We start from the raw sequence: 27404 nt of genomic DNA on the forward strand, positions 1-27404 counted from the left end.
CTTGTCCACACCTGGTATGAGGGGTTTTGCCCACTGGTCTCATCTAGGGTGCCTAAAGGATGCTGCGCTCTTGGAATGCTATACAGCAGTTCAAATAAAATCACATTAATAGTTTTATTACAAATAAAGAGAATTGGCAATACTTAACTTGAATGTACAACAAGTGTCGCAAGCAATGGGTGACATGCAAACAGTAATGTTCTTGGCTATAGACAATGTCCATTCAAGCAACGGATACGGATCACTAATAACTGTTCTGTGACTGCTGGGCTACAACTCTACAAATACTGAGCCGATACTGAGCGGTCGAGGCTGTCAGAAGCGGCACTTATATTCTCCTCTTGTAGTGGCTGCTCCTGTCGTGGTGCGGTCCTAATCAGTGAACCATTGGCTTACATCGTTTCACCGCCTTCTCTTCTCTTGTGTTCTTCATCTTCATTCTGGCACTTGTTGTTATGCCAGAACATTCCTCCCCCCAAAGTGACGGACTATCATTGTGTAGGGAGTGCGACAACGATGGGGGAGGCAGGAGTGTGGACACATCGCCAGGCCGGATGCTGTGGTTGCAGGGGACATCAAGCTTCCGGCCATACCCCGCCATCCAGCTACTGCGCTCTGGTGGAAACGTCACCTGAACAACGACCAGAAGAGTATGCGTCCAGCTCCAGCTGCCATGAAGAAGGCGGCACTGCTGCGATGTAGGCAGGTCCCGCTCCATCGGTAGGACAAGAGGAGGTGGAGGAGGTGAAGGCTCCATCTCCATGGAGTCATCCCGCGATATCATGGTGACACTCTCTGGTGGCTGCTGTGGCCATGCTGTTCTCTGGATCTATGAATCTGGGGGAAGAGAGACTGAAAGATCATCATGTAGATGACAGAGGTGATGTTGATTTTGATGGCAGCAGTGCAAGCCATATGGACCTGAAAGAAGATACATGCAAACGTCAAGTCGACGGATGATTTTGCCTCACACCCACCATCAGCTGCCGCTAAAAACCCTGTAAAAGACAATATCATGGCACAAAATGATACTTGCGGCCTTCGTTTGGAGCCTAATGCTGAGGAGGGTGGAGCAGTGTCCAGTGGCGGCGGTCATGAAACAGTTCTGCCAGCGACTGTCCATCTCGTGGGTGCCAACAGTATGAGGTGAGAAACAGTTGCAATGCTTGATCCATGGTGTGCGCGGAGCGAAGATTGGCCATCTGTTGCTTGAAGGTTCTGACAAACATTCCGCTTTGCCATTGGACTGTGGGTGGAATGGTGCACTAGGTAGATGGTGTATGCCATTGCATTCACAAAATGTTTCAAATTCATTTGACTTCAACTGAGGGCATTGACTGACACTATTACTTCACGTAAACTTTCTAGGCAAAAAACCAATGACAACACCTGAATTGTGCTATGTGATGTCGAGTTCATTGGCACAGCAAAAGGAAACTTGCTATACGAGTCAACTGCTATCGACCTACAAGTGTTCCAAAAAGGTCCTGCAAAGTCTATGTGCACACGTAGCCATGGTGATTATGACTTAAGGGCAAGCAGAGAATTTTTTGTGATGGAGAAGACTGATTTTCTGTGCATGCGTGATACTGTGACGTCATCTGTTCTATTTTGTGTCCATACCCTGTCAAGTACAGTGTTGACATACTGACTGTTTCCTACGAACAATCCCCCAGTATCCTTGGTGAAGTACCTGCAATACTTCTTTTTACAAAGCTTTAGGGATCAACACACGTGACTGTCCACTGTCATTTTGAACACGAATCAAACCTTTCTGTACAATGAGCCTATGCACACTAAGGAGTTCTTTATGCTATGCAAGGAACGAGGCCAAGATGTGCAAAATGTTCAATTTCGGATCAGCTTCCATGGCCTGTGCAATTTTCTTATAGTTCAGTGAAAAGATTGAAGCAATTCAGAATCCTGGGCATTGATGCAGCAGAAGCATCAAAGTCTGTATCAGCACCAGTCAGAAGACATGAAAGCATGTCTGCGTTATCATATTGAGCTGTCAGACAATACACAATCCCATACTGGTATTTAGACAACAACAAAGCCCACCTTTGCAATTTTTGGGCAGTTTGTACAGGAACTGGTTTTGTCGGATGAAACAAGGACTGCAAAGGCTTCTGATCCTTTACTAAGTAGAATTTTCTGCCATACAAATAGTGGTGAAATTTGGTGACACCTTACACAACAGCCAAAGCCTCTTTTTCAATTTGTGAATAGTTACACTAAGCTTTGGACAACACTTTTGGCGCGAAAATGATAGGTGTGTTTTTATCACCAATTCTGTGCGAAAGCACTGCACCAATTCCATAAGAGGAAGCGTCAACATGTAATACCATTAGTTTGTCAGGATCAAAGTGAACTATGCATCGATCACTGAGCAATGCATCTTCAAGGTTTTAAAGCTACTTGGCACTCATCTGTCCAAACAAAGAGGATAATCTTGCAACACAAGTGATGCAATGGAGCTGTTAGTTGTGCAGCATTCAGTATGAACCAAATATAATAGTTCATTTTCCCTAAAACGCACTCCAATTCTGTGATATTGCGAGGAACTGACAAATCTTGTATGGCCAACAAATGCGACTGAAGAGGATGTACACCTTGACTGTTTATGACATGACCAAGATACTGCGACTCAGGTTTTAAAAAAATCACACTTGTCCAGTCTACACTTTAGATAACACTCGAAGCAAAGCACGTAAATTTGCAAGACGTTCTTCAGCTGTACAACCTGCTGCTACAATATTGTCCAAATAGTTTGAACAGTTTGGCACTTGTGCAGTCAGCTTTCCAAACACCATTGAAAAATGGTGGGTGCGGAAGCACTGCCAAAAGACAAATGCAAATATTTAAACAAATGCAAATGAGTATTTACCACACACACTTTTTGAGAGTCTTCATCGTGCAGTATTTGAAGATATGCGTCTCGCAAATTGATTTTTTAAAAGTAGCGTCCAGAACGTAATTTGTCCATGAGATCCTCTGGGCGTGGCAATAGATAAGTATCAATTACAGTTTGTGGGTTGACCGTAGACTTAAAGTCAACACAGAGGCGAATGCAACCTGAAGGTTTGGGGAGCAAATCCAGTGGACTTGCCCATTGACTAACTGATATGGGCGCAATAACCCTGCTATCTTGCAATTCTTAAAGTTCAACCAAGACTTTGTCCCGTAATGCAATGGGAAGAGTTCTGGCCTGGCGAAATTTTGGCTGAGGATTGTCTTTCAGAGTAATATGTGCAACAAAATTGTTAGCTTTGCCTAAACCTTCAGAAAATATTTCCAGGAATTCTTTTAGCAAGCTAGCTACACTATCTTTGGCATTGAGTGCAGACACTGACAATACATTGTCCTGAATGTTAAATCCAAGCATATCAAAAGAATCAAGACCAAATATGTTCTCACACTCGCGTGATTGTAGCTCTGTAAAAGTCACTGTTCGCGTATGCTAGCATTGCATGGCAGGCAAAGTACATTTTCCAAGAAGGGAATGTCTCGTCCATTATAAGCTGTCAGTTGCGTGCTAGTTTTAGACACGCGCGGCGAGCCCAACAGTTCATATGTGTGATGATTGAGCAATGTGACAGAGGCGCCCGTGTTCAAGTGAAATTTCACACGGTTCCCACAAATAAGTAAATGAACAAAAAGTTTGTTCGACTGGGCATATCATTGAAGAAACTGCACACTTAGTAGTTTTGCTAATGCTAGTTGCAGACGTGGAATATACTACATTTATGAAATGGGCCGTGTGAGGAGATTTTTTTGAGTGGGCTGAATTCTTACGTTTGTTCTATTGCAAATGTACAGATTGTACATGTCCTTTCTTACCACAGGCATAATACTGAGTGTTTTGGAAGGGGCAGTCTTGACGTTTTTGCCATGAATAACAGTGAGGGCAAGACTTAAATCTGTGCGCCTGTGCAGCCACCTGTTTAGTGAACTGCTTGCACAGTGTGGAAGGTTGTTTAAGCAAGAGACTCAACCCGAGAAATAGCTGGCTCCTCAAATGTATGAGCCAACAAGGTACCAGAATCATATTGATCTAAAATTTGCACTACCTGCTGAAATGATGGATCGGACTGTTTTAAAATTTGTTCTCCGGGTTTTGATATCAGGTACATTGTACACAATCGCATCACGCAACATAATATCTGAATATAAAGCACCGAAAGCACATTTGAATTTGCATTTGCTTGTCATACCTTGCAAATCTGTTACCCACTCACAATAAGTTTCTTCTGACCATTTTTTGCAATTAAAGAATTGATACCTAGCTGCTACCATATTCACTTGTTGGTCATAATAGTTAATGAAGTTAACATTTCGTCGTAAGCAAGTTCACTTGGAGTGGTGTTAGGGAACAGTTTTTGTAGGAGCCTAAACACTGTGCTTCCTACTGTTGATATTAGATAGGGAAGTTTCACAGTATGTGATAGATTGTGGGTGATGTTGTGGGCTTCAAATTGGGACAACCACTGGAGCCATTTCTCTTCTTGTTCATGAAGCTGTCGAAAAGGTGGTATAGCAGCTGCAGTAGGAAGTGCTTGTTCTGCCGGACATGCAGCATTGGTGAGTAGCTGCTGCACCATGTTGAGAAGTGCTGAGATCTGCTGCATCTGGAACTGAAACATCTGCATTAGCTGTATTGCTTCTAACACTTGCGGCTGTGGTGCCTGAGCAGGGGGCGGAAAAAAAAGGCCGAGCAACTAAAACAAGGACAACCAAAGTAAATTTCTGCAAACACCCCCCCCCCTCCCATGAAAACACTGATTAGCAAAAATGACAAGAAACTGTTAAAGCAATAAGCACCCTTGCAAAGTAAAGACGAGAGAATTAAGGCACCAGCAAAAAACACAAAAAAAGTCCATGATCATTAGGTACTGGTTTTGGTGGATACTCATTGTGATTATGTGGGGTCTTGCCCACTCATTTCGTCTAGGGTGCCCAAAGGATGCTGCATTCTCAGGATGCTGTACAACAATTCAAGCAAAATCACAATAATAGTTTTAAGTACAAATTAAGAGGATTGACAATACTTAACTTGAATGTACAACAAGTGATGAGCGACATGCAGATATTAATGTTCTTGGCTATAGGCAATGTCCAACAAGCAATGGATTGGGATCACTAGTAACTGTTCTGCAAGTTCTGGCTACAACTTTGCAAATACCGTTCGAATACCGAACTGATACTGAGCTGCTGAGGCTGGCAGGAGGCAGCCCTTGTATTCTCCTCTTGTTGAGGCCACTCCTGTCATGATGCGGTCCTAATCAGCGCACCATTGGCCGACGTCATTTCACCGCCTTCTCTTCTCTTGCATTCTTCATCTTCATCCCGACTCTTTTGGTTATGCCAGAACATGGCATATATGTCCATGAACCAGCTGTGTGATACTGAGGTAGCCCCACTGTCTAAAAAATCCCTAGATCTGTCCCAGATGAAAGATGTGTGGGACCAGCTCGGATGTAAACTTCATTCCAGTTACAACAGCTGTGAACCTGCTTGCATCTGGAGAGATGATGACTACTTAATGACACCCTTCCCAACGAAATTAGTGCGTACATACAGGCCAGAGGGTGTGGGACATCTTAATGAGAAGTGGACTCACACAGCCAATCTCCTTGTAAATGTGACTCGATATTGTGATCACTTATATAACATACGGACCCTCTCAACCTATGAAGTTTGGTTTATTTTCCTTTTGGGTGCTTCACTTTTCTTGGCAAGCAGTGTATTACAGGAAAATATGTATAGCATAACTGCTATCCTTCAATAATATCTCAACACATCAACTTAAAACTTCTGTTGATTACATCTCAAGATGGATGATCATTCCCAGTTGAGTAAATGAAGGTAATAAAACCATATGATGCTGAACAACCCAAAGCTGGCCAATACTGGATTGTGTGGGAACTTGACAGTAACAAAGTTGAATAACTGTGAACAAGGCCAAGAACAACAAAAATTAAATGTTTTTTTAATCAGTTTCGGTAATGAATAATCACAATGTAATTAGAATAACAGCTTTGTAATGGAGTAACACTGAGTTCAAAATAAGCTGTTTTCCAAGTTACTGGAAAATGTAGTGAATGATTAAAGTTATTGCAGCTGTTACAAATTTACGCATTTTACCCTCAAGATGGCTTGTTGCCAAGAGAAGAGAACAGGGGAAGGTGTAGGCTCTGTGTTGTAACACAGTAATGACAGTGATGACATAGGTTTACTAGTATTTGAATTTGCAGCTGAGTTGTCATTTGATCTTTACATTTCATTTTGGCAACTTCCCTATTAGTCTTTGTCAGGTGCTTGTTTTGCTGTTTTTATTCTTAACAAACTGTGAGCAGTATGTGCTCATGCAGCTGTAGTGACTGTTTCGTGGTACCAGCCTGTCACTAATCAGAAACAGAATTTGAGATATTTTGGTTAGTGTTTGTCACTTACAAGGCAAAGACCTCAGAAACGGCCAACTGATTCAGCTCATATTTGGCAGGTCACTTTTGTGCAACCTAAAATGAATGAGCCTAAGATATTTTGGCCCAATATCTCTGGTTTTGAGGAGAAAAAAAACCCTATATACAGTTCATGACACACAATTAAATCAGAATTGACAGGGTCAATATGTAACTGAAAATTGTGCATTTTTACTTGTCGTGTGTCTACAAACACATATTTTCCAAGAAACTGAGGAAAGGAACTGTTACGGCTGTCACTTATGTACCCATAAGATTCCTAAACAACCTTCAATAAAAGCACCACTGGCATAGCAGCCAAGGCATCTAGCTGGAGAGCAGAGACCCTGTGTTTAATTCTAAAATGCAATGTGCAAGTTTTTTTATTTGTACATTTTTCCGTATTGAAATTGATGGAAATTGGAGGGTTAATAAGATACTCAATAAGGAATAATAATAAAGTAGGCAATTAAATTTCTCAAATGACTTTGATTAGTAAAGAAGTAAAATTTTAAGCCTTGTTGCATGAAAACAATTCTGAGTAATAGTGCTACAAATATACCACAAGGCATGGAAGACAGCCGACCACACACTGCTTGTTTACAACAAGGTGCAGTATGAAACTTTATTTGGAGGTTTCAGAATTGCAGTGTTTGCAGGGAAATCCAGTGAGACACGCACAACCAAACCTAATGGGAGTTGCACAGCTGCGTACATTCAACGATGACTCATAGTGTAAGACAGAATCACCTTTCAACACCGATTTTTCAGACAATTTTATCATATTTGTAACAGGCATTAAAATTATTTCCCAAAAAATAAATATTTTTAAATTTAAACAAAGTCTTGATTTATCCAAATCTTTGTAAGGAACAATGTAGTTGCAAAAGATTGCATCAAGTAAACATTCTAGGTGGCCATGAAAATATTTGCTGCAAATGTTTATATGACAAGTGTCGTCCATGTAGTTGTTTGAAGCAAAGTGAGGACATGTAACAGAGTGACTGAAAGAGGCATTGTATGGAAATCATGGCAAAAATTTTAATTCTTCACTAACACAAGTTGTCACTAACACAAGTTGTTTGAGAATTTTATGTGCCTTTCTTGTTATTATTTCTTTTTGATTGCCTGATTAACCCTCTTATTCGTACCAATTTCTATATGGAAAAAACACAAATGAAAAGAAACTGCATAATGGGGAACTGGGAATTGAACGCAGGTTCATTCCTTCCCAACCAGGTGCCTTGGCCACTGCATCAGCTGCGCTTTTGTTGAACAGCGTTCGCTTGACAGGCACAAAAATGGCGGTTGTAACAGTTTCTTACCTCAGATTCTAGAAAAATACACATTTGTGAACCATGCAAATGATGATGAAAAAATGCTCAATAATCAGCTATCTGTTGGTACCACCAATTTTGATGCAATCATGAACTTTAAGGGTGGTTTCTCAAAAACTGGGGGGTGTCAAGGAAAATATCTTAAGAATTTTCATATTAGGTCATACAAATGCAACCTGCCAGATAAGAGGTGTAACTTTCTGTGTAGTTTGTTTCTCAGTAGATCTTTTACTTTTTACGTAAAAAAATTAAAAACCACTTTAAGGGATTCACGCATGTTCTCTGTTATGCGGTGTTTCTCATCACAGCTGGATAACAAATTGATTTTCTTTTCATTATTGCTCATAATTATTGTGATACTTCACAAATATGTAAACCACTGGGCATATATTGAAAGGTTTGTAGTGAAAAAAGTAATCACTTTCCAGTTTACATTTTGATAGGTCTTATATCATAGATTACTACACACAAAATGTAGTTAATGTATCAAAATTGATTTTTAAAGGTGGAAGTAGAGCAATACTTCTTTTTGTGTTCTAGGGAATAAACATGTGTTGTTTGTGTGTGTGTGTGTGTGTGTGTGTGTGTGTGTGTGTGTGTGTGTGTGTGTGTGTGTTTTAGAACAAGGTTCTTTATTTCAGTTCTTATAATACATTGTGAAATCAGTTACAATTTTTACATCTGCATATACACCTGCACCTTTGAACCACACAAATATAGACTCAGTCTCATTAGCCTTACAGAGATTGTAAGACCTTACCAAAGAGGCATACTGGAGCTGAAATAGGAAGTTCTGATGTCCCTGTTAAAAACCTCTAATATTTGAAATGTGCAATAAGCAATCAGCTTTTCTTTTTAAGGAAAAAGTTCTTTATTTCAATTCTTATATTACATTGTAAGATCAGCTACAGTTTTCACATTTGCACATACACCAACTCCTTTAGACCATACATAGGTAGACCAGTCTCATTAGTCTTGTGAATGTTGCAAGTTCTTACAACCAAAAGCATACTAGGGCTGAAATATGATGTTCCGATGTTGTATGTTGTGGTAATGTTAAAGATAAACTAGGCCTTGAAACTTTCAACACCTTGGACATTATTGCTTATCGCACGTTTCAGATAAGAATTGAAATAAAGAAGCAATTCTTCTGGTGTTGTAGCTCTCAGGGGCACCCTGAGATGCCCTCTGTGTGCAGCACCTCTGGGCAGTTCTGCAAGTCATGGCTCACGATTTGCCGCACAACACTGAGCCGTACAAGAGGTGGGGGTCCACGCTTGGTGCTTTTGTAAGGCACCACATGCACTATTGTTGACAGAGTGGATAACGACACTGGACAGGAAGTTGCGGCCAGAGATGAGCGACATACTTATGTGTAATGTATCTGGAAAGGTGGCGTCAGTTGTCGTGCAGCTGTTTGTGCAACGGCATTGAACGACTTACAGAGATGCCGTGTTACTATAGGAGGAGAAAACGTTTCCATGGTACTGTTTATAAATCAGTTGATAATGTCAATTACTATACAGGGCCAGTTATGAGCTCAACCTATTCTTCACGGGCCATCTGTTTTTGTTGGAGGAGTTTTGAACTTTATGTTTACGAAGAATGATACTGCCCAACATGGTGGGTGGATAACAGCTGCAATTGTACATTGTGATTGTTGAAGATAAGTGAGGCCTTGAATCTTTCAAGGCCCATGACATTCTGCTTATCGCACATTTCAGATATCAAAAGTGTTCGGTAGGGACATTGGAACTTCATATTTCAGTTCCAGTATGCCTCTTGTTGAGGTTGGCAGCTATGTGACACATACAGTGCTACTGCTTCCTGCTATGCAGAGTGCACAGTTACTCCACATATTTCTTTTTTGTATGCAGCCTGTATATGCTGAAGCAGGAAATGAAAAACCTGCTGAAATGAAGAGACATTGGCAGTCATCAGCTGATGATTCGGACTAGATGTCCATACTCTCTGATTTGAGGAAACTTCATGATAAATATAAAAGAGATCTGAAATTTAAATTTCTGTTACTTCTGAATTAATAGCTGGATGTAGCCATGACGGACATGTCAGTATTTTTCTTATTGTAAGCTACTTCCTTTTTCTCAAACACATTGTCTACCCTTATGCAGAGTTCACCACCCGCTGCTACACCAGTGATGGTGACAGATCTCATTTCAAATCCAGCAATGTTTATTCTAAATACACCTCAACCTGAATCGTATACTACTTTACAGAACTGAACAGTGTAGAAATATTATCCTAGGTTTATTAATTTGTAACCTTTACTTATATGGATTAACTTCTTGTGGTTAGGGCTCACAGTCATGTAAAATTTTCGAGGACATCATTTTTCAAGTTGATTGCAGAGAGTTTTTTATTTCACATTTACTATTTTGCTTTTAAGGTCATTATCAGCTGGAACTGCAATTGTGAAATAAAAAAATTCTATAGTCAGTAACAAAAATGATGTCCTCTATAAAAAACACACACACACACACACACACACACACACACACACACACACACACACACACACACACTGACTGGGGCAAAATATCAGAACAATAAGAAGGAGTTGTGCGGCATCAACAAAAGATGGTAGGAATGTTTCTGTTCCAATTTCACATTGTGAGGATGCAAATTAGGTTTACTTTAAATACATACTGCAGTGGTCATGAACAGTAGATACCTTTAAGATTGGATGTGGGGAGTTTGTGCTAGTCAAAAATGCCTTTAGGGAGAGTTTGAACGAGATCCTGTAACAGGGCTACAAGAAGCTGGATGTTCCTTCTGGGATAATTCAGAAACACGTGGCAAAAATGTAGCCACTATACCCAATTGCTGGTAGCTGTGGTTACAAGAATGTACTGTTCCTTCTGCACTAATTCAGAAACACGTGGCAAGAATGTAGCGACTATACCCGATTGCTGGTAGCAGTGGTTACAAGAATGTACTGTTCCTTCTGTGATAATTCAGAAACACGTAGCATGAATGTAGCCACTATACCCGATTGCTGGTAGTGGTGATTACAAGAATGTACTGTTGCAAGAGGACTGTACTCCAGACAGCCACATGGCACTACAAAGAGGGAAGACGATTGGTTTAGATGTATGGCTCTGGTGCATCATTCTGCTTCTGAAGCACCAAATTGAGCACAGTTACGTCTGAGCCAGACGGCCTCTAGCATGCATTCCACTGACGCCAAAACACAGCCATTTGCAACTTCAGTGATGTCAAATGAGAGCTCATTAGAGGGCAGAGTGGAGGTATGTTGTGTTTTCCTATGAAAGCTATTTCTGCCTCGCCGCCAGTGATGGCTGTGTTTTGGTTAGGAGGAGGCCAGTTGAGGACCTGCAACCAACCTGTCTGCTTGCTGGATGCACTAGACCTACACCAGGAGTTATGGCCTGGAGTGCAATTTTGAATGACAGCAGGAGCACTCTCGTGGTCATCCAATGTACCCTGAGTGCAAATTTGTGCATCAGTTCGGTGATTTGACCCGTTGTGCTGCCATTCATGAACAGCACTTTAGGATGTATTTTCCAACAGGATAATGCTCGCCCACATACCGCTGTTGTAACCTGCCATGCTCTACAGAGCATCGACATGTTCTCTTGGCCTGCTCGATCACCAGATCTGTCTCCAATCGAGCACATACGGGACATCATCAGATGACGACTACAGCATTATCCACAAACAGCATTAACCATCCGTGTTTTGACCGAACAAGTGCAACAGACGTGGATTCCATCCCACAAACTGACATCCAGCACCTGTGTAACAGAATTTGTGCACATTTGCACGCTTGTATGCAACATTCTGGTGATTACATCAGTCATTAAGTATCAGCATTTCACATTTGCAGTGGTTTGTCTCTTGCTTGCATTAACCTGTGATCTTGAATATGTTACCTACATAGACAAATGTATTCCCAAAATTTCATTTCTCTACATTAATTATTTTGTGATATTGCAACTTTTTTTCCATGATATGTACACGACACTAAATAAAGTACCTTACGAGGTTGTCTTACAAAGATGAAACTTTTCATGGTGACATTTTTAATGTCATTCACACACTTTTACCATATTACCTTATTGTAATGAGTAGCTGCACAGCTGTGTTGTGCCTTCTCATAGTAGCTGATGCTAGTTAGTCCAAAAAGTGGTCATTCTGTAGAATTCATGGAATTTTTTGTGTTGAGAGACATCATGAGAGATCACAGCTGAACTATGATATTTGTAGCATTGTACGGGTGCACCAAGTACTTCCCTTTATTTTTCAGTTTTTTGAGCTTTAAATAACAATAAACCACAATAATATCATCTTCAGAAGAGCTCATGATTGTTACTGAAACATAAACAGAAATATGATTAATGCTGTCTTGTTGTTTGTCATATGATGAGCCACATTGCATATTGTATCGAATCGCATATTGTACCACCCTACTGGGAACGCGGGTGTCACACTGATAAGTGTCACATTGTGCAACCTGTATTCCAGTGTGCCGTATTGCATGTAGTATTGTCTCAACACAAACAATACCTTTGTCATTACGTGGGGAAATATGGACACCACATTTGTAATTCCACCCATTTCAAGTATCTTTTCACTAAAATTTCACTCCAAGAGAAGGATATCATAATTAAAAAAATTATTGTAATTATTTGATGAGAAGTACAATGCAGACTTTACATAGCTCTGTTCATATGTCCTCCCATCAACTTACCTTCTCTTCTACAGGAAATATTATGAACAAACAAATGGAGTGGTTATGGGCAGCTTGTTAACATGAGTGGTTGTCAAATTTGACATGGAACATTTTTAGGCTAGAGCTCTAGAATCTGCTAAACATAAACCAACATGCTTTAAATAGTACACTCAGCACATTTGTAGACTGGCCACATGTATCATCTCAACGTGAACCATAAAATTCACAGTGGTAACAAAACAAGATGAACATTTACTTTTTTTTTACCATTTTTGTTATGAGTAGAGCCAATGTATCCCTGTAACACAATGTGTACTAGAAGACCACCCACACTGGCCTCTGTCTGCATGCCACAGGGAACGTATGATGGTTGATATAGAAGCCTCACTGAAGAACCAAGACACTTGACACAACTTTTAGAAAAGAACAGGTACACATACAGGGTGTATATGCCCTGGGACAACCGGAAAATCTAGGGAAAACCAGGGAATTTTTCCATCTGGTAAAAACCTGCGAATTTTTAAGAATTCCCGGAAATTTTCATTGTCTTACTTTTGAGTTAAAATATTTGTAATTTTGACTGGTAACAACTGACATTCTAACAAAGAATTTTACTTTAGCCCGCTTCTGTAGACTAATACTGTGGCAATAAAACATAAACAAGAGAAAGACACCAATGAAAAACTTACACCAAAACACAGTGTGCACATAACTGTTCACTGCCAGCAAAATGTGTCAAAGCCTCCAGAACGAAGACTATGCAATACTTAATAACAACTGCTTTCAATGAGCGTGGCATCACAAAAATTTACATTTCTACCAGGTGGCAGGAAAATATTGCAAATGGTGGTTTGAGAAGCATTACTTTCAAAGTAAATTTCCTTTTATGCAAGATGAATTATGTTACGTGTGAAAATGTGCGATGAATTTCTTAAATCACAGAGTGATTGACTCTCATTCAAAACTTAAAACTTTGAGGACCAGCCACATAGAAGAATTTCAGGACCAGAAGACAAAATATTTATGCCAGCATTTAAAATTTCACTGGCACATTCATGTTTCTTATATCTTAAAGGATAACACTCGCCATAAAAAAAGATAAATAAATAAATGAAAAGGCTTAGCTTTTCTTGTAGCTACACTACACGTATATTAATCTAAACCATAAACTTTTCCGTTTTAACAGTGATGTAGCTATTGGCTGACTACATCAGGTATCCTATGTTCTGAATGCCTTTCATTAGCTGGTGGGATAATGTGACGTAAGCTGTGATTGGCTGACAAGAGCACATCAAAATGTGGATTTCAATTCTTCAGAAACTAATGTGCTGTGTTTGGTGGAATTTGTTTTTATACTTCTGTAATAAGAAAATGTGCAACATACATGTTACTGCACATCCAAGATTTTTGCTGGGTTTCATTTCCTAAAGTGGTGGGAAATGGTGTATAAAACCCTTACCACTCAAGGAATTGCTAAAAAAAGTTTTACAGTCTGTGGGATATTTTCACCTAGGAAAATGTGTATTTTCCCCTGGAAAAAGTGTGTTTTTATCCAGGAAAAACCTGGGAATTTTTTTCCCTTGTCCACATATACACCCTGTCATAACAAGAGGGTGAGAATGCTCTACATCACAATTTAACACTACATGAGAAGAGAAATCAACATTAGTGTTCATCATTTCTGTACAGTTTGGCAGAATATTTTGAAAATATTGTTTCTAGTGTGTATCAATTCCCCCAACAAAATTAAAATGTGTACTGTGTTGCATGAAAGAGAATTTAGGGCTCTAAAAACAGGGCGTATACTATTTAACATGCAAATGGAGCATGCTACTTGTTGGACAAATTGTAGGAACTGTTAAACACAAAGAAGTAAAGAACGGAGGTGCTAGACACAGATAAAGGAGCCAAGTAGATAAGCTGTCACCAAATACTGCCTCATCATTAACCATGAAATGAAGTATGCAGACTCCAGCATTGTGGTGCAGGTGACAAGTTTTTCAGACAGTATAATAAAGAAGGCAATCAAAATCAGAGCAACAAATAATTCAATTAACAGGGAAATAGGTTGTAACTTAAGTAAAATGTGGGCACTGGCAGATGAGTTTGCATAAACTGCAAATAAAATACCTCAGTAATCTTTCTCTTTCCACATATATTTGTGCCTGTTAAGTAGTCTTTCAGTAAAAGTTGTTGTCTTATGATATATTCCTTCTGTATAATTTTTTTACATTTTGATGTAGCCCTTATGTTGATTTCTAATTTCTGTCACTGATTTCATGATAAAAAAAACCAGGAACCAATTCCTGTGGGTAATACAGTATTTACCATTCACAGTTCGGATGTTGTCCAAACAGTGGGCAACAAAATCTGGCAGTATGGGGTGCGTCCCTCTTCTCTGTTACCTCCCCTCCTGGAGTTCACTTTCGGTTCTTGCTCCCGCAGCTTAACTTCATGGTATCTGCAACTTTCCCAGTGGGTGTAAACCCTTCACCACCTTGGCTTTGTGCAACATCCCATGTTCACCTTGACCTTCATTCGCTTCTTAAGGACACTACTCCAGCCTCACTTTATCGCCTTCAGTTTCACGACCTTCGCATGGAACTTCGTGATAGTACCTTTGTGTACACTGATGGCTCTCGGACTGACCGTGGTGTCAGGAGTGCCTTCGTCATTGGTACTAATGTTTTTTGGTATCGGCTTCTAGAACACTGCACAGTATTTACAGCAGAGCTCTTCACCCTGTATCAGGCCATGGAGTATGTCCGGTGACACAGACTTTTCAATTATGTTCTCTGCTCAGACTCTCTCAGCACCCTTGGTAGCGTCTGTGCGCTGTACACGGCCCATCCCATAATGCAATGGGTCCAGGAAAATTGTCACTTGCTCACTCTTGATGGAGCCACCATGATATTTATGTGGGTTCCTGGTCATGTCAGTTTGCCAGGAAACAAGGCTGCTGACGCTTCTGCCAAGGCTGCAGTCCTCGAACTAGTGAGTTCTTATCTTCCCTCTGATCATTTCTGTGTTGCCGTCTGTCAGGAGGTGGTGTCACTTTGGCATCGTCCCTGGTCCTCCCTTCATGGGAATAAGCTCCAGGCTATTAAGCCTCTCCCCGGCGGCTTGAACGACCTCCTCTCAGCCCTCCCTCCAAGAGGAGGTCATTTTAACTAGGTTGCGGTGTTGGGGCACTGCCTTTTTAGCCATCGCCATTTGTTAAGTGACACTCCCCCAACACTTTGTGCTCATTGCACTCAACCTTCGATGGTATGCCGTTTCCTGATGGTATGCCCTTTTTTCAACCAGTTACATTCATCAGCCATTTTAGCGAACAACGTGCGGGCTGTTGACTGGGTTTTACTTTTTTTTCCATTGTAGCAATATGTAACTTTTAGTTCTGGACCTTTGTTTCTCCATGGTGTATTTATAGACCTTTCTCCATCTCCCTCTTTAGCTGTCTTCTCTTATGTGGATTGGGATTGACATGTAGTCATTTTTTAACACTTCTCTGTCTTCATGTTGTATAGTTTTGACATGGGCGCGTATGACCCTAGTTATTTTTGCGCCCGAAAACAAAACAAAACAAACAAAATCTGTGCTCAATACCTGATGAAGACAACTAGAGAAGTTGTAGCAATATCATGTAAAGATAAGACAAGAAGTCACCTGCAATATTATTATTGTTATTACTATTTGTATTAATGGGTTCTTCTGTCTCTCCCCAGAACAGTTTCAAATTTAGGGGTGAAAGACAAACAAATTGTTCCACTAATATTTTTTCATACAAATCAATTTTAGGCACATTAAGCTATTAACTGGTTTGTTTGCTTTTCACCCTTAAAATAACAATAATAATTATAATAATAATAATTATCATTATTATATCCACTCTGCTTAGAGTTGATGAAAATGGGGTATATTTGTAAAAGGAGAATTGCTATTAATTTGTGGTGCTGGTGTTTCTGTGGTTATTGTTTTTTCTTATCATTTTATCTCACAAAATAAGGCTAGCATTTTGAAGCTTTTTGCTTACTTTATACTCAGATGATATGTGCAGTGTGTCAACTTTCATCATTTTCTTTTCAGTTAACTATGTGTTATGTATGTCTAGCTATTTCCCCCTCCTCTGTATATTCTCCTCTACATTTTATGGCCTGTAGTGTTGATCCTCATATTATGGAAACAAAAATATGTTAATGAATTTATGTCTGTGGCTTTGTGGCATTCTCAAAAAACTTTTTAAGGTTGACCTTTGTTCCTTTTTTGCAGTCGCCTGGTAGTAGTATCGTTTGAAAATGCATACTTATCAAGATCAGTGTCTCGTCTTCTTGATCCTGTAAATCTTATGTTTTCTGGTGATGCTGTTCCACCTCCTGAAGAAGTTGATTCTCTCATCAGAACAATCACAAGGTATAATTCTACAACATTTATATTTCAGTACAGAATAGTGTGTGCGACATGTTCTCGTTTATGCATTAAAAACAAAAGAATCAGTATAATATTAACAATGTTAATTTCATTTCTGTAATACTAATTATTCATTCAGTAATCCATTTGGGGGGGGGGGGGGGGAGGAACTAGGCTAGATTGAGAACTACTCGATAGTGGGAAGGGAGGATGAGATGACAATACAGTGTGGAAAGTGCTAAGTTGCTTTGTTGCAGTCATATTTTAAATGCTAAAAAAGGATCAAAATACACCTTAGTGAACGGTGGTCAAAAGTAAGATTGGAATACTGAAAATTTTCTGCAGTGCTGAAGTAGGGAAGCTTATGGAAGAGAGAACAAGCAACAAGAAAAACAATAAAAGAGAAATAAAAGCACTAAGGGAAGGAGGGAGCATGAAAAACTGTGATGCAAAGGTGAATATGAAATAGTAGGAAAAAGATTTTGCACACTGTTGATAAGGAGGGATGGTATACAATGAGCTTTATGTGTAAACAGTAATTGTTGATGTAAACTTTTCAAAAGTGGGCAGCAAGACAAAAAGTGCTGAAGAATAACTGCAATCTGTATTTCAAAAACATTCTGTGCGGGCATAGTTATGTTCTTCGAATCACTGTGAAATATATCACATGGAAGGGATTCCAGTTTTTGAAGTTTGGGAGAAGCCCCCTGTTTACGTCGTGAAATTTTAGAGTATTTTTGTAATATCCTCATGTGTGTTTCATATATTTGTAAGTGAAAGTAGTAAAGGTAACAACTTTCCATATAATTGTGTCAGCAATAGACACAAAAACAATAGGATGACAAATCCTCCTTCGTAGCTAACAAAATGCACATACACCTGCATGACTACTTTGTCCCAGAATAGCTGCTTGACTAGGCTAAGGGATTGTGTCAACTGTAGAAGGCAAGTGGAGGAAGGAAGCAGGGAGCAGGAGGGAGGGTTTTTAACATCTGATAGGGAGAGTCACTAGGTGCACAGGATAGGAATGTATTACTGATGAGCTCATTTTGGTCACAGGAAGAGAGAGTTGTGCATAGCACACAGTAATGTGGAGGAGTGGGTTGGAAGAGAGACCAGAAGAAGAGGGTGTAGTGTTGGCAGAAGAGCCAACACCGTGTTACTAGAGGAGGCCGAAATGCACGTGTTTTAGCTCACGCAGGCTGGTGTGAGGAGGGAAGAACTATACTGACGTGAGGTCTGAAACATGACAAGGAAATTAGAATTCAAAAAGCGGACGTAGCTGGTTTGATACTTAACTTTAATCCATTAATGATGAACGTCGCTCGTGACGGTACATGATTCACAATATCAATATCAATAGTAACTGAATATGGCGCCTTGCTAGGTCGTAGCGAATGATGTAGCTGAAGGCTATGCTAAACTGTCGTCTGTGCAAATGAGAGCGTATGTAGACAGTGAACCATCACTAGCAAAGTCGGCTGTACAACTGGGATGAGTGCTAGGGAGTCTCTCTAGAATAGACCTGCTCTGTGGCGGCGCTTGGTCTGCAATCACTGATAGTGGCGACATGCGGGTCCGACGTATACTAACGGACCGCGGTCGATTTAAAGGCTACCACCTAGCAAGTGTGGTGTCTGGCAGTGACACCACAGAGGGAGCAGGAACAAAGAAGTTAGGGCCATGATCAGTTCCCATCTACATAATTCAGAGACATAGGTGTTGGGGACAAAGGATCCACATGGCATAAGTAGTGGAGCAGCCACTCGGGTCAAGCATATGTGCTTATCAGCATTATGTGTCACAGGACAACTCTGCTCTAGGTCACAATATGGGTGCGGCCTTTCACTCAGGTGAACAGCTGGTTGACAGCCATGCCTACTTAAAATGCTGTGCAGAAGTTACAACAGAGTTGGTATAAGATGTGACTGTTTTCACAAGTGGCCCTGCTGCTGGTTGCACAGGATATGCCTGTGGTGGGACTAGAATAGGAAGTGCTGGTTGAGCGCGTAGGAAAAGTCTTGCACCTGGGTTTTCCGTAGGAGTGTGATCCATGTGTGGAAAGGGATATGGAGTAGGTGTAACATAGGGATGGACAAGGATGTTTCATGGATATGGTGGTTAGTGGAATACCACTTTATGGGGAAAAATTTAAGTAGGGTGATTCTCACATGTTTGGATATGTATATGAAATCTGTTTGTGGCTACTACAGGCTCTGTGAAGCCCTTAATAAAACCTTCACCATACTGGACAAGGGTTTGCTCGTAGGTGCCACGGATGGCCCAGAAAATGAGACGGACATTTTAGTGTGGAATAGATGTGAGTTACTGAAATGCAGATACTGTTTATGAGAAGAGATGTATGCGACATTGGAGGGATGGAGGTCAACATCCAATAAGTTGCCACACTGAAGTAAGGAAGACAAGAAAAAGCAGCTTGGGGAGAATATGTTGAGACTGTGGAGGAATGAGAATATACTGTTGTGGCCCTGAGTCCAGCTCATGAAGATGCCTTCAGTAATCCTGGACCGCACAAGCGGTTTGGGATTTTGGATGATTTAAAGGTTTCCTCTGTATGGCCCTTGAAACAGGTTGGCATAGGTGGGTGCTGTGCAGGCGCCGCATATTTGTTTGTATATCTTGTGCTGAAGGAAGCAGTAGTCTTGTGTGCAGAAGTTATTGGATGTATAAGGAGTGGGTGGTGGGTTTAGAGTTGAAAGGACATTGAGAGAGTTAGTGTTTGATAGTGGTAACACGATTAGTGTGGGTGACGTTGGTGTGTAAGCAGGTGGCGTCAACAGAGATGCATAGGAATCCTAGAGGTAATGGGGGTGGTAGTTGTTCTAGGACTGTGAAGAAAGTGATTTGTTTCCTATGTAGTCTGACCAATAGCAGACAGCACATCTGCAATGACGAGCAATCCCTTGTCCATTATGCTGAAGTTCTTGCTAAAGCTTTCACAGACTGACATTACCTGTCCCCTCCCCAGCCTAGTCGCCAAACTGATCTCCTGTGCCATATCCACATGTGGCACTAATCCTCTGACCTACAGTCACAGTTATTATACCGGGTCAATCAAAAATTTTGATATATTGTAAAATAATAATATCTTGACAAAGGTTAACTGTGTTATCAAAAGGAAATACAGATGCAAATTAATAATTCTGAAAATAACTTCTTCGGATCAATGATTGTCTTATTGACAGTATCACAGTTTTACATTAATTGTATCAGGTTTTATCCTCAAAGTTTTCATTTCATGTTCATCTCCAGTGAATTGAGTGTGTCATTGGTGGATGAGACCCTTAGCCGTACAGTGGCTCGTAATATCGGAAAGGCAGTGCGCCTTTTCTGCCTCAAGTGTGAACAACTGACAGTAACTGATGGTGAAGCTACTCAAGTCATAGGTGAGTATAAATACCCAAAAAAACTCTCAAACTGACAAAAGGCATGCATAGAATAGTACAAATAAAGTGTGAAATAAATTTGTTGCTCCATTATCTGTTACTTTACGCTTCAGGTAATAATTGCTGTTATTTTTTAAGCACACAAGATCTGATTTGTACTTTGTTTCATCGCACTTAAATTTTATATGTTGTGTTGGACAAATGCTTTCTTAAACCTTAACATTGATATTTTTCTGTGATTTATCTCTTTTCTTTCAATTATTACATCTTGAGTACATTTCTGCTAGGGGTTTGTTAACAGACATTGAAAGTATATACTTATATGGATATGGTATCTGTTCTTTCGGACATGTCCAAAAGAAGAAACACCATTGATGATCTGCAGCCGTCTAGAACGAAATTAGAATTATATTAATACCTTCAGCTGCTAACGGGCATTGATATATATCAACGGGGACAGGTGAAAATGTGTGCCCCAACCAGGACTCGAACCCGGGATCTTCTGCTTACAGCGCAGACGCTCTATCCATCTGAGCCACCGAGGGCACAGAGGATAGCACAACTGCAGGGACTATCTCGCACACGCCTCCCGTGCGACCCACATTCTCACCTTGTATGTCCATGTCCATAAGTATATACTTCTGGTAACACTGGCCATGACCTTCTTCTGTGCGGATGCACACATATTCCCCAAACTCTTACAGGAATTGGCAAGAATGTCTTCCATGAGTAATGAGTGTGTTGGGGTGGGACACTACGAATGTAGTGTGTGGACATACAAAATGAGAATGTGGGTCTCGCATGAGACGTGCGCGAGATAGTCCCTGCAGTTGCGCTATTCTCTGTGCCCTCAGTGGCTCAGATGGATAGAATGTCTGCCATGTAAGCAGGAGACCCCGGGTTCGAGTCCCGGTCGCGGCATACATTTTCACCTGTCCCTGTTGGTATATATCAACGCCCGTTAGCAGCTGAAGGTTCTAATTTTGTTTAAAGGTATATATCATGACTATGGCTATTGCAAAGATCTGGGCTATGGCTGCTGAAAATTTGCCAGCTGCAAATGAATGGTATATGTGATGTTAATAATCCTTAGTCAGTGGTTTCCATGCTTGCAGCTAGTCTACTGTTGGTAATTTGCAAAGCTGTTTGGTGAAGGGATACAATGTTTTGTTTAAGCTACTCTAGCACAGAAATCATTTGTTTAAAATTAATGAATTGATCAGGAATAATTAACAATAGAATTTTCTTACATTCAGAACATGATTATGTAAATTGAACTATCAGTGTGGTAAACTTGGAAATAGAATCCTTGATTGCAGTTTTTCCCCTTGAGTTTTCAGCAGTCATGTTACAAGAAATTTACAGTTGATCATTTCTTTGTTATCTCAGGAAACTGATAGACAGTAAATGAATTGTGCATTGAAATATTCATTAGCTCTTTACACATTTTTACTTCCATGAGAAAAGGTTGTAGTTTCTCATTATTCCATCCAACTCTACATCCTTACAAAGACCTGAATGATGTACCTGCACAGATATCCATACTTTTAGCTGATAATCACTTGTTCTCAACAAATGATAGAAAACAGCATTCCCTTTGAGGCTACAGCTAGGAAGTGTGTAGTTAGGTTGGTTACCTTAAGCTCAGATTTTCACGTCACATGAGTCCACATGTGAGTTACCAGCTTGTAATAGTTAATTCTTGGAAATGCTGTTGTGCTATTATTATTACAATACAATATGTGCTGGGAAATCATTGCAATAATTTGATTAATATGTAAAAGAAAATTAAACAAGTTTCCACAGTACTCCCATTCTGTGAGAAACACTGAACTGTGTATATCACAAGTATAGGTGATTAGAATAATTCTTAACAGTGGAAAAAGTGTGTTGAAAATTATGGATTAATCTTGATCTAGTTACTAGTAAATGAGGCATTCTGGATTGTACAAAATATTAGATGTGGGACAGGACACTGTAAAAGGAAGGAAAAAAGTTTAAAACAGTTTCCTGTTCAAGCTGGTGCATTTGAAACACTTGTCATCTATTGTATTGAACTCAAAGAATAGAAGTTTCAGTAACACTGAACTTTTACCAGTAGTATATAGTTACCAGATTATTTAATGGAAATGTGGGAGACAGTGGTAAAAGTGTAGGGCGTTTGACAAAAATGTGGGACATTATCGGTTAATGCAAAAATAATGTAAAGTTATAATTTAAATGCTATTATATGTATATCCATAGGCATGTACATTTATATTTTCTTAAAATTCTGATAATTATAGTCAGTAATACTTCTCTGAAGAACTAATTGTGCTCAAAACATGTAGTCTGTTCGAAATATAATCAAGAAATTCCACACAACTGAAGAAGTTTTTAATATTGTATTTCACAAAAACAATACCTTCAACAGAATCAATAGATAAACTGCCCACTGTGTTCTTATTAGTCAAAATACTCGTTCAACATTAGTGTTGTGCACAGGAATATCAAATAAATACTGAACTAGTTTCAGCAGTTCAGAATGGCAATCCTCATACTTGCCACCGCTAAAATATCCAACCCACTTATCATTGTAGGACAATTTCCCAAGTTTAGATCTTTCCCCAGTTTAGATCTATGCTGCTGCAAAAACCAATTATTCATTTCTATTTTCCCAGTTACCAGTTAGCTTTCTGATGATCACTACTTGAGTCTGAAAATGTAGGACTTTGACACTTTTCAAAATATTGTCTCCCAGATGGTTAAAATGTAGGGCATATCCATGAGTTTCCGTATGTCTGATAACCCTAAAATGTAAGAAGAAAGGGTTTACACTATGGTTATGTGTGAGATAGCCAGGAAATTTATTTTGAGAGACTTATAAGGACAGCTGCTGCTGCTGGTGCTGCTGCTGATGATGATCATGATGTAGATATCCCATTTCCTACAGAAAGCTGAATCTGAATTTAAGTTTGCATACATAAGTAATTTAATTTAAATAAGCAATTAAAAGTTTCATGATTATATTTACCATGAAAATACAAATTGAGGGTTTTTCAATATTTATTTATTTCATGAAAATGAGTTGTCAATGTACAAGGTTATCATCGGGCAATATCTGATTATCATTGTTGCAGACAATGCTAGTGTGCTTTTGTCTCTGAAAACTGTCTGTTATTGTCTGGTGATGGCCCAGTAACTTGAGATATAATTATAAATGTTTTAGAACATCTATGTAACAATATTAGGGAAGGAAAGTTGCTACTCACCATATAGTGGAGATGTTGAGTTGCGATAGGCACAACAAAAAGATTCACACAATTATAGCTTTCGGCCATTGAGACCTTTGTTAGCAAGAGGCACACCCACGCATGCACGCACACACACACACACACACACACACACACACACACACACACACACACACACACACACACACACACACTCTGTTAGAACATCTATGGTATGAGCAGTCATTCGCAAACATTAAATTTTTCTGCCAAGCAGTGATGGAACACAAGATCAACAGAATTAATATCCCACTTGAAGAATTTCTGTGCTTGGTCATAGAGATCACTCCCTCCTTGAAAAAGAAAATAATTCTGACAGCAAGAAAGGATAAACCAAGAATTAATGACGCTTTGGGATGAGTGCAGTAACTTGTTAACTCCTCAAACCAATCTTGCAGCACTGCAGTGTTACCCAATTTATGCTGTTTTGTCAAATAAACCAATCCCTCCTCATGGTGAATGAAAAGATATAAGTGAATTGGTACTGCATATACTGTAAATTGTTGACTCCTCAGATCAGTCTTGCTGTATTATCAATGCTTTGTGGTACCTCCTCGTGCTATGTTAACACCAAGTAAAGAGGGTCTGTCAGTTTTGACTTTGTAAAACAGTGATTGCTTTAAGTGACAGTATCCTGTTGGTGCTGTTGTGTCAAATGAGTCAACCCTTCCTCTCGGTGAATGACATGAAATTATACTGCATAAACTGCTTTAGTTGCTATTGTCGGTGAGTGGCATGTGTCAGTACATAATTTCGACCAGCAACACGTGTAATCTGTTTTAAGTGTATCAAGAGATACTAATATTATCGGATTATAGTATGGATAGTCTGTAAAACTATACCTCTAGTTGTTTTCATATTTCAACACACTCTTTTATTGTACATAATAGGACCATGCACACCGGGTCAGCAGACAAATGTAAAGATAGTAAACTTGTTGTCGTGCCTCTCGAGTCAAGTGCTACGTGTTACCACCAACATGCGCGCAAGCTTACCATCAGACTCTGCAGCTGCCGTTGCAGAAGCAGTTGGACATGCTGACACGCTGGCACAGTCAATTCTTTCACCTCTGTTTGAATCAATAACAGATGCTATAGAGGCTATTTTACTGACCATGCACAATGAGGACTTCTCCATGTAAGTATCATTGATATACATGTTACTTTTTGTTTAGTTAGCTGTATTATGTTTGAATGAATCTCGTTTATTGTTTGTTACAACTTTAAATACTAGTGTTATGTATAAATTTTAAGCACATAGCTTACCACAAAAGTAAAGGGATAAAGCAGTTCCATCCATACACATTTACAATACTGTAATCCTGCTACGGGTGAGAGAAGAATTACTTTATTATATCAACCACAAATACAACATGAGATACAAAAAGAATTTTGTGCTACCCACACACAGTTAAAATTGTATACAGAAACTCCACAATATTTTGGGATAACAATGTGTAATAAATTAAAGGGCAAAACGTATTTAATATGAAACCACAGATTCTAAAAGTAAGAAAGTTTCTGTTAGCGAAATGCTACTATTTGGTAGAAGAATTGTGGATGGAATGATAATTTGAGAAAGGGGTAACTTAATATTATTTTTTAAAATAAAGTTTTATTATTATTAGAATGCTATTATTAACATCAGTTGTTCTATGTTTATAGAAAAATTTTGATATGCCTCCCGAGCTTGAATGAAACAATTTAGATTACGTGTGCTATTAGACTAATAAATCCAATTCAGAATGAATGTTAAATGCTGCAACAATGTCAGTGCTATTTAAAAACTTTTGAATAAATTAAAATTGTGTACCAAACTGAGACTTAAATCCAGAACTTTGCTTTTCATAGGCAATTTTTTTTTTTTTTTTTTTAGTTACTGAGCTCGCACTGTTACAGTTTTTTTGTATCTTTTGTCTCATTTCCAAACTTCATAGGACATTTTGTGTGTGCTTTGATAGACTGCTAATCCAGCAAGGATACTAGGGTGTATACGCTCTGGGAAATCCAGGAAAAATCCCAGAAGTTTTTCATCTGGCAGAAAATGGGGAGAAATCCAGGAATTTTTCATTGTTTTATTTTTCGGTTAAATTTTTGTGATTTTGACTGGCAAGAACTGATATTCTAAAAAAGAATTTTTGTACCCCACTATTGCATAATAATACTGCAACAACAAAATATAAATGAGTGAAATAAATAAATAAAACTTAAGTTCCAAAGGAAATGTGCCATTTACAATGACAAGACACAGTGCACACACAAGTATATGCCAAAAGCAAAGTGTGTCAAAGGCTTCAGGATGAAGACTGTGAAATATTTCATAATAACAAAGTGCTTCTGGTGAGTGCAATGTCACAACTGTTTACATTAGGTTCATTTGAGCAGTTGGCTAGTTTCAATTGTCCATTGAATTTAACACTTTGAGGACCAGCCAGTAAGAAGAATTTCGAGTCCCAGAAGACCAGACATTATTTAAAATTTTACTGGCACATTTGTGTGATGTATGTTAAAGTATAACATGTGCAAAATGAGACCAATATTATAAGTGAACGCTTTTCTCTTCTTTAGCGTATTAATCTTCAAAACCATTATTAAATGTGAAAGCTATGTATATTAATTTAAACCATTAACTTTTTGTATTTCTGTGTTCACACTACTTAACAGTGATATTGCTATTGGCTGACTACATCACGTGTCTTATGCTCTGAATATCTGCTGCAATCGGGTGGTGGGATCACGTGACATGAGCAATGATTGGCTTCCAAAAGCACATCACAATCTCGGTTTCAATGATTTGGAAACTAACATGCTGTGTTTCTGTGTTTGGTGGAACTCGACTGGCTTTCGTTTTCTGAAGTGCCAGAAAATTCTGCACTGGTGTATAAAACCTAAACCATTGAAAGTATTGACAAGTTTTACAGTTCCCAGGGAAATTATAATATCACTTAACATGGAAAAAGTGTATTTTCATCCGGGAAAAAGTGTGGTTTTAACCAAGAAATCCGGGAAAAATCTGGGAATTTTTTTTCTTGTTTGCTTATACATCCTGGATACAGGAGAGCTTCTGTGAAGTTTGGTAAGTAGGAGAAAGATAATGACAGAATTGAAGCTGTGAGGACAAGTTATGAGTCGTGCATGGATAGCTCAGTCAAGAAAAGCATTGCTTTTGAAAGGCACACTTCCAGGTTGGTCCAATACATAGCTTTAATCTTTCAGGATGTTTCGTGAGAACATTTATGAAGCACTGATTTCCGACATATTTTTAAAACTTACATTTGGCCAATTTTTGAATGACTGCTGTAGAAGAATGATTGGCAGCACAGACTTCGACTAAGCATGGACAGATGTGAATTGGGCTACCGTGCACTTTGGTATGGGAGTGGTGCATTTTTCCAGATAGTCCTTGTACCTATAGAGAACTATAAACATTTAATATGTTATGTACAATATCTGTTTCAAAAACAGAACTCTACTTTTATGATTATAAGGACACCATTTTGTTTTTAACAGTGAAACTGGACCACCAAGCAAGAAAAGTGAAGCAAATTGCTCACTTTATATGAAAGAGCTTCAGGGTTTTATATCTAGAGCTGTTTCGACATATCTGGCACCATTCCAAAATCAAGAACTCGTTGCAAAGTGGTAAGTGTTTGTAACTGATAGTTGTAGATATGAAGTTCTTTCACAAACTTTGAGAATGCAAACTGATAAACATGTTTGAATATATGAGTAACTGTGTGATGATTAAAATGAAATTCCATCACTGAATCCAAATTTATTTATTAAAACACATTGATTCTGTAGTTT

The 27404-nt window shown here is 39.2% G+C and overlaps 1 protein-coding gene and 1 non-coding gene across 2 annotated transcripts in view; one reads left to right on the forward strand and one right to left on the reverse strand.

Moving 5' to 3' along the window:
* Positions 1 to 27404, forward strand: part of LOC124712013 (conserved oligomeric Golgi complex subunit 5) — a 151341-nt gene that overhangs the window by 111844 nt on the left and 12093 nt on the right. Inside the window, exons 10-13 of the mRNA XM_047242305.1 lie at positions 16782 to 16922; positions 20193 to 20326; positions 24489 to 24735; positions 27108 to 27239. Of these exons, the coding sequence (XP_047098261.1) occupies positions 16782 to 16922; positions 20193 to 20326; positions 24489 to 24735; positions 27108 to 27239 (654 nt within the window). The remainder of the gene's footprint in view (positions 1 to 16781; positions 16923 to 20192; positions 20327 to 24488; positions 24736 to 27107; positions 27240 to 27404) is intronic.
* Trnat-ugu lies at positions 20798 to 20872 on the reverse strand. The gene has a single exon. It is a non-coding gene; the product is annotated as a tRNA-Thr (tRNA).

The sequence above is a fragment of the Schistocerca piceifrons genome, chromosome 8 (genome assembly GCF_021461385.2).
Source record: "Schistocerca piceifrons isolate TAMUIC-IGC-003096 chromosome 8, iqSchPice1.1, whole genome shotgun sequence".
Classification (NCBI taxonomy): Eukaryota; Metazoa; Arthropoda; class Insecta; order Orthoptera; family Acrididae; genus Schistocerca; species Schistocerca piceifrons.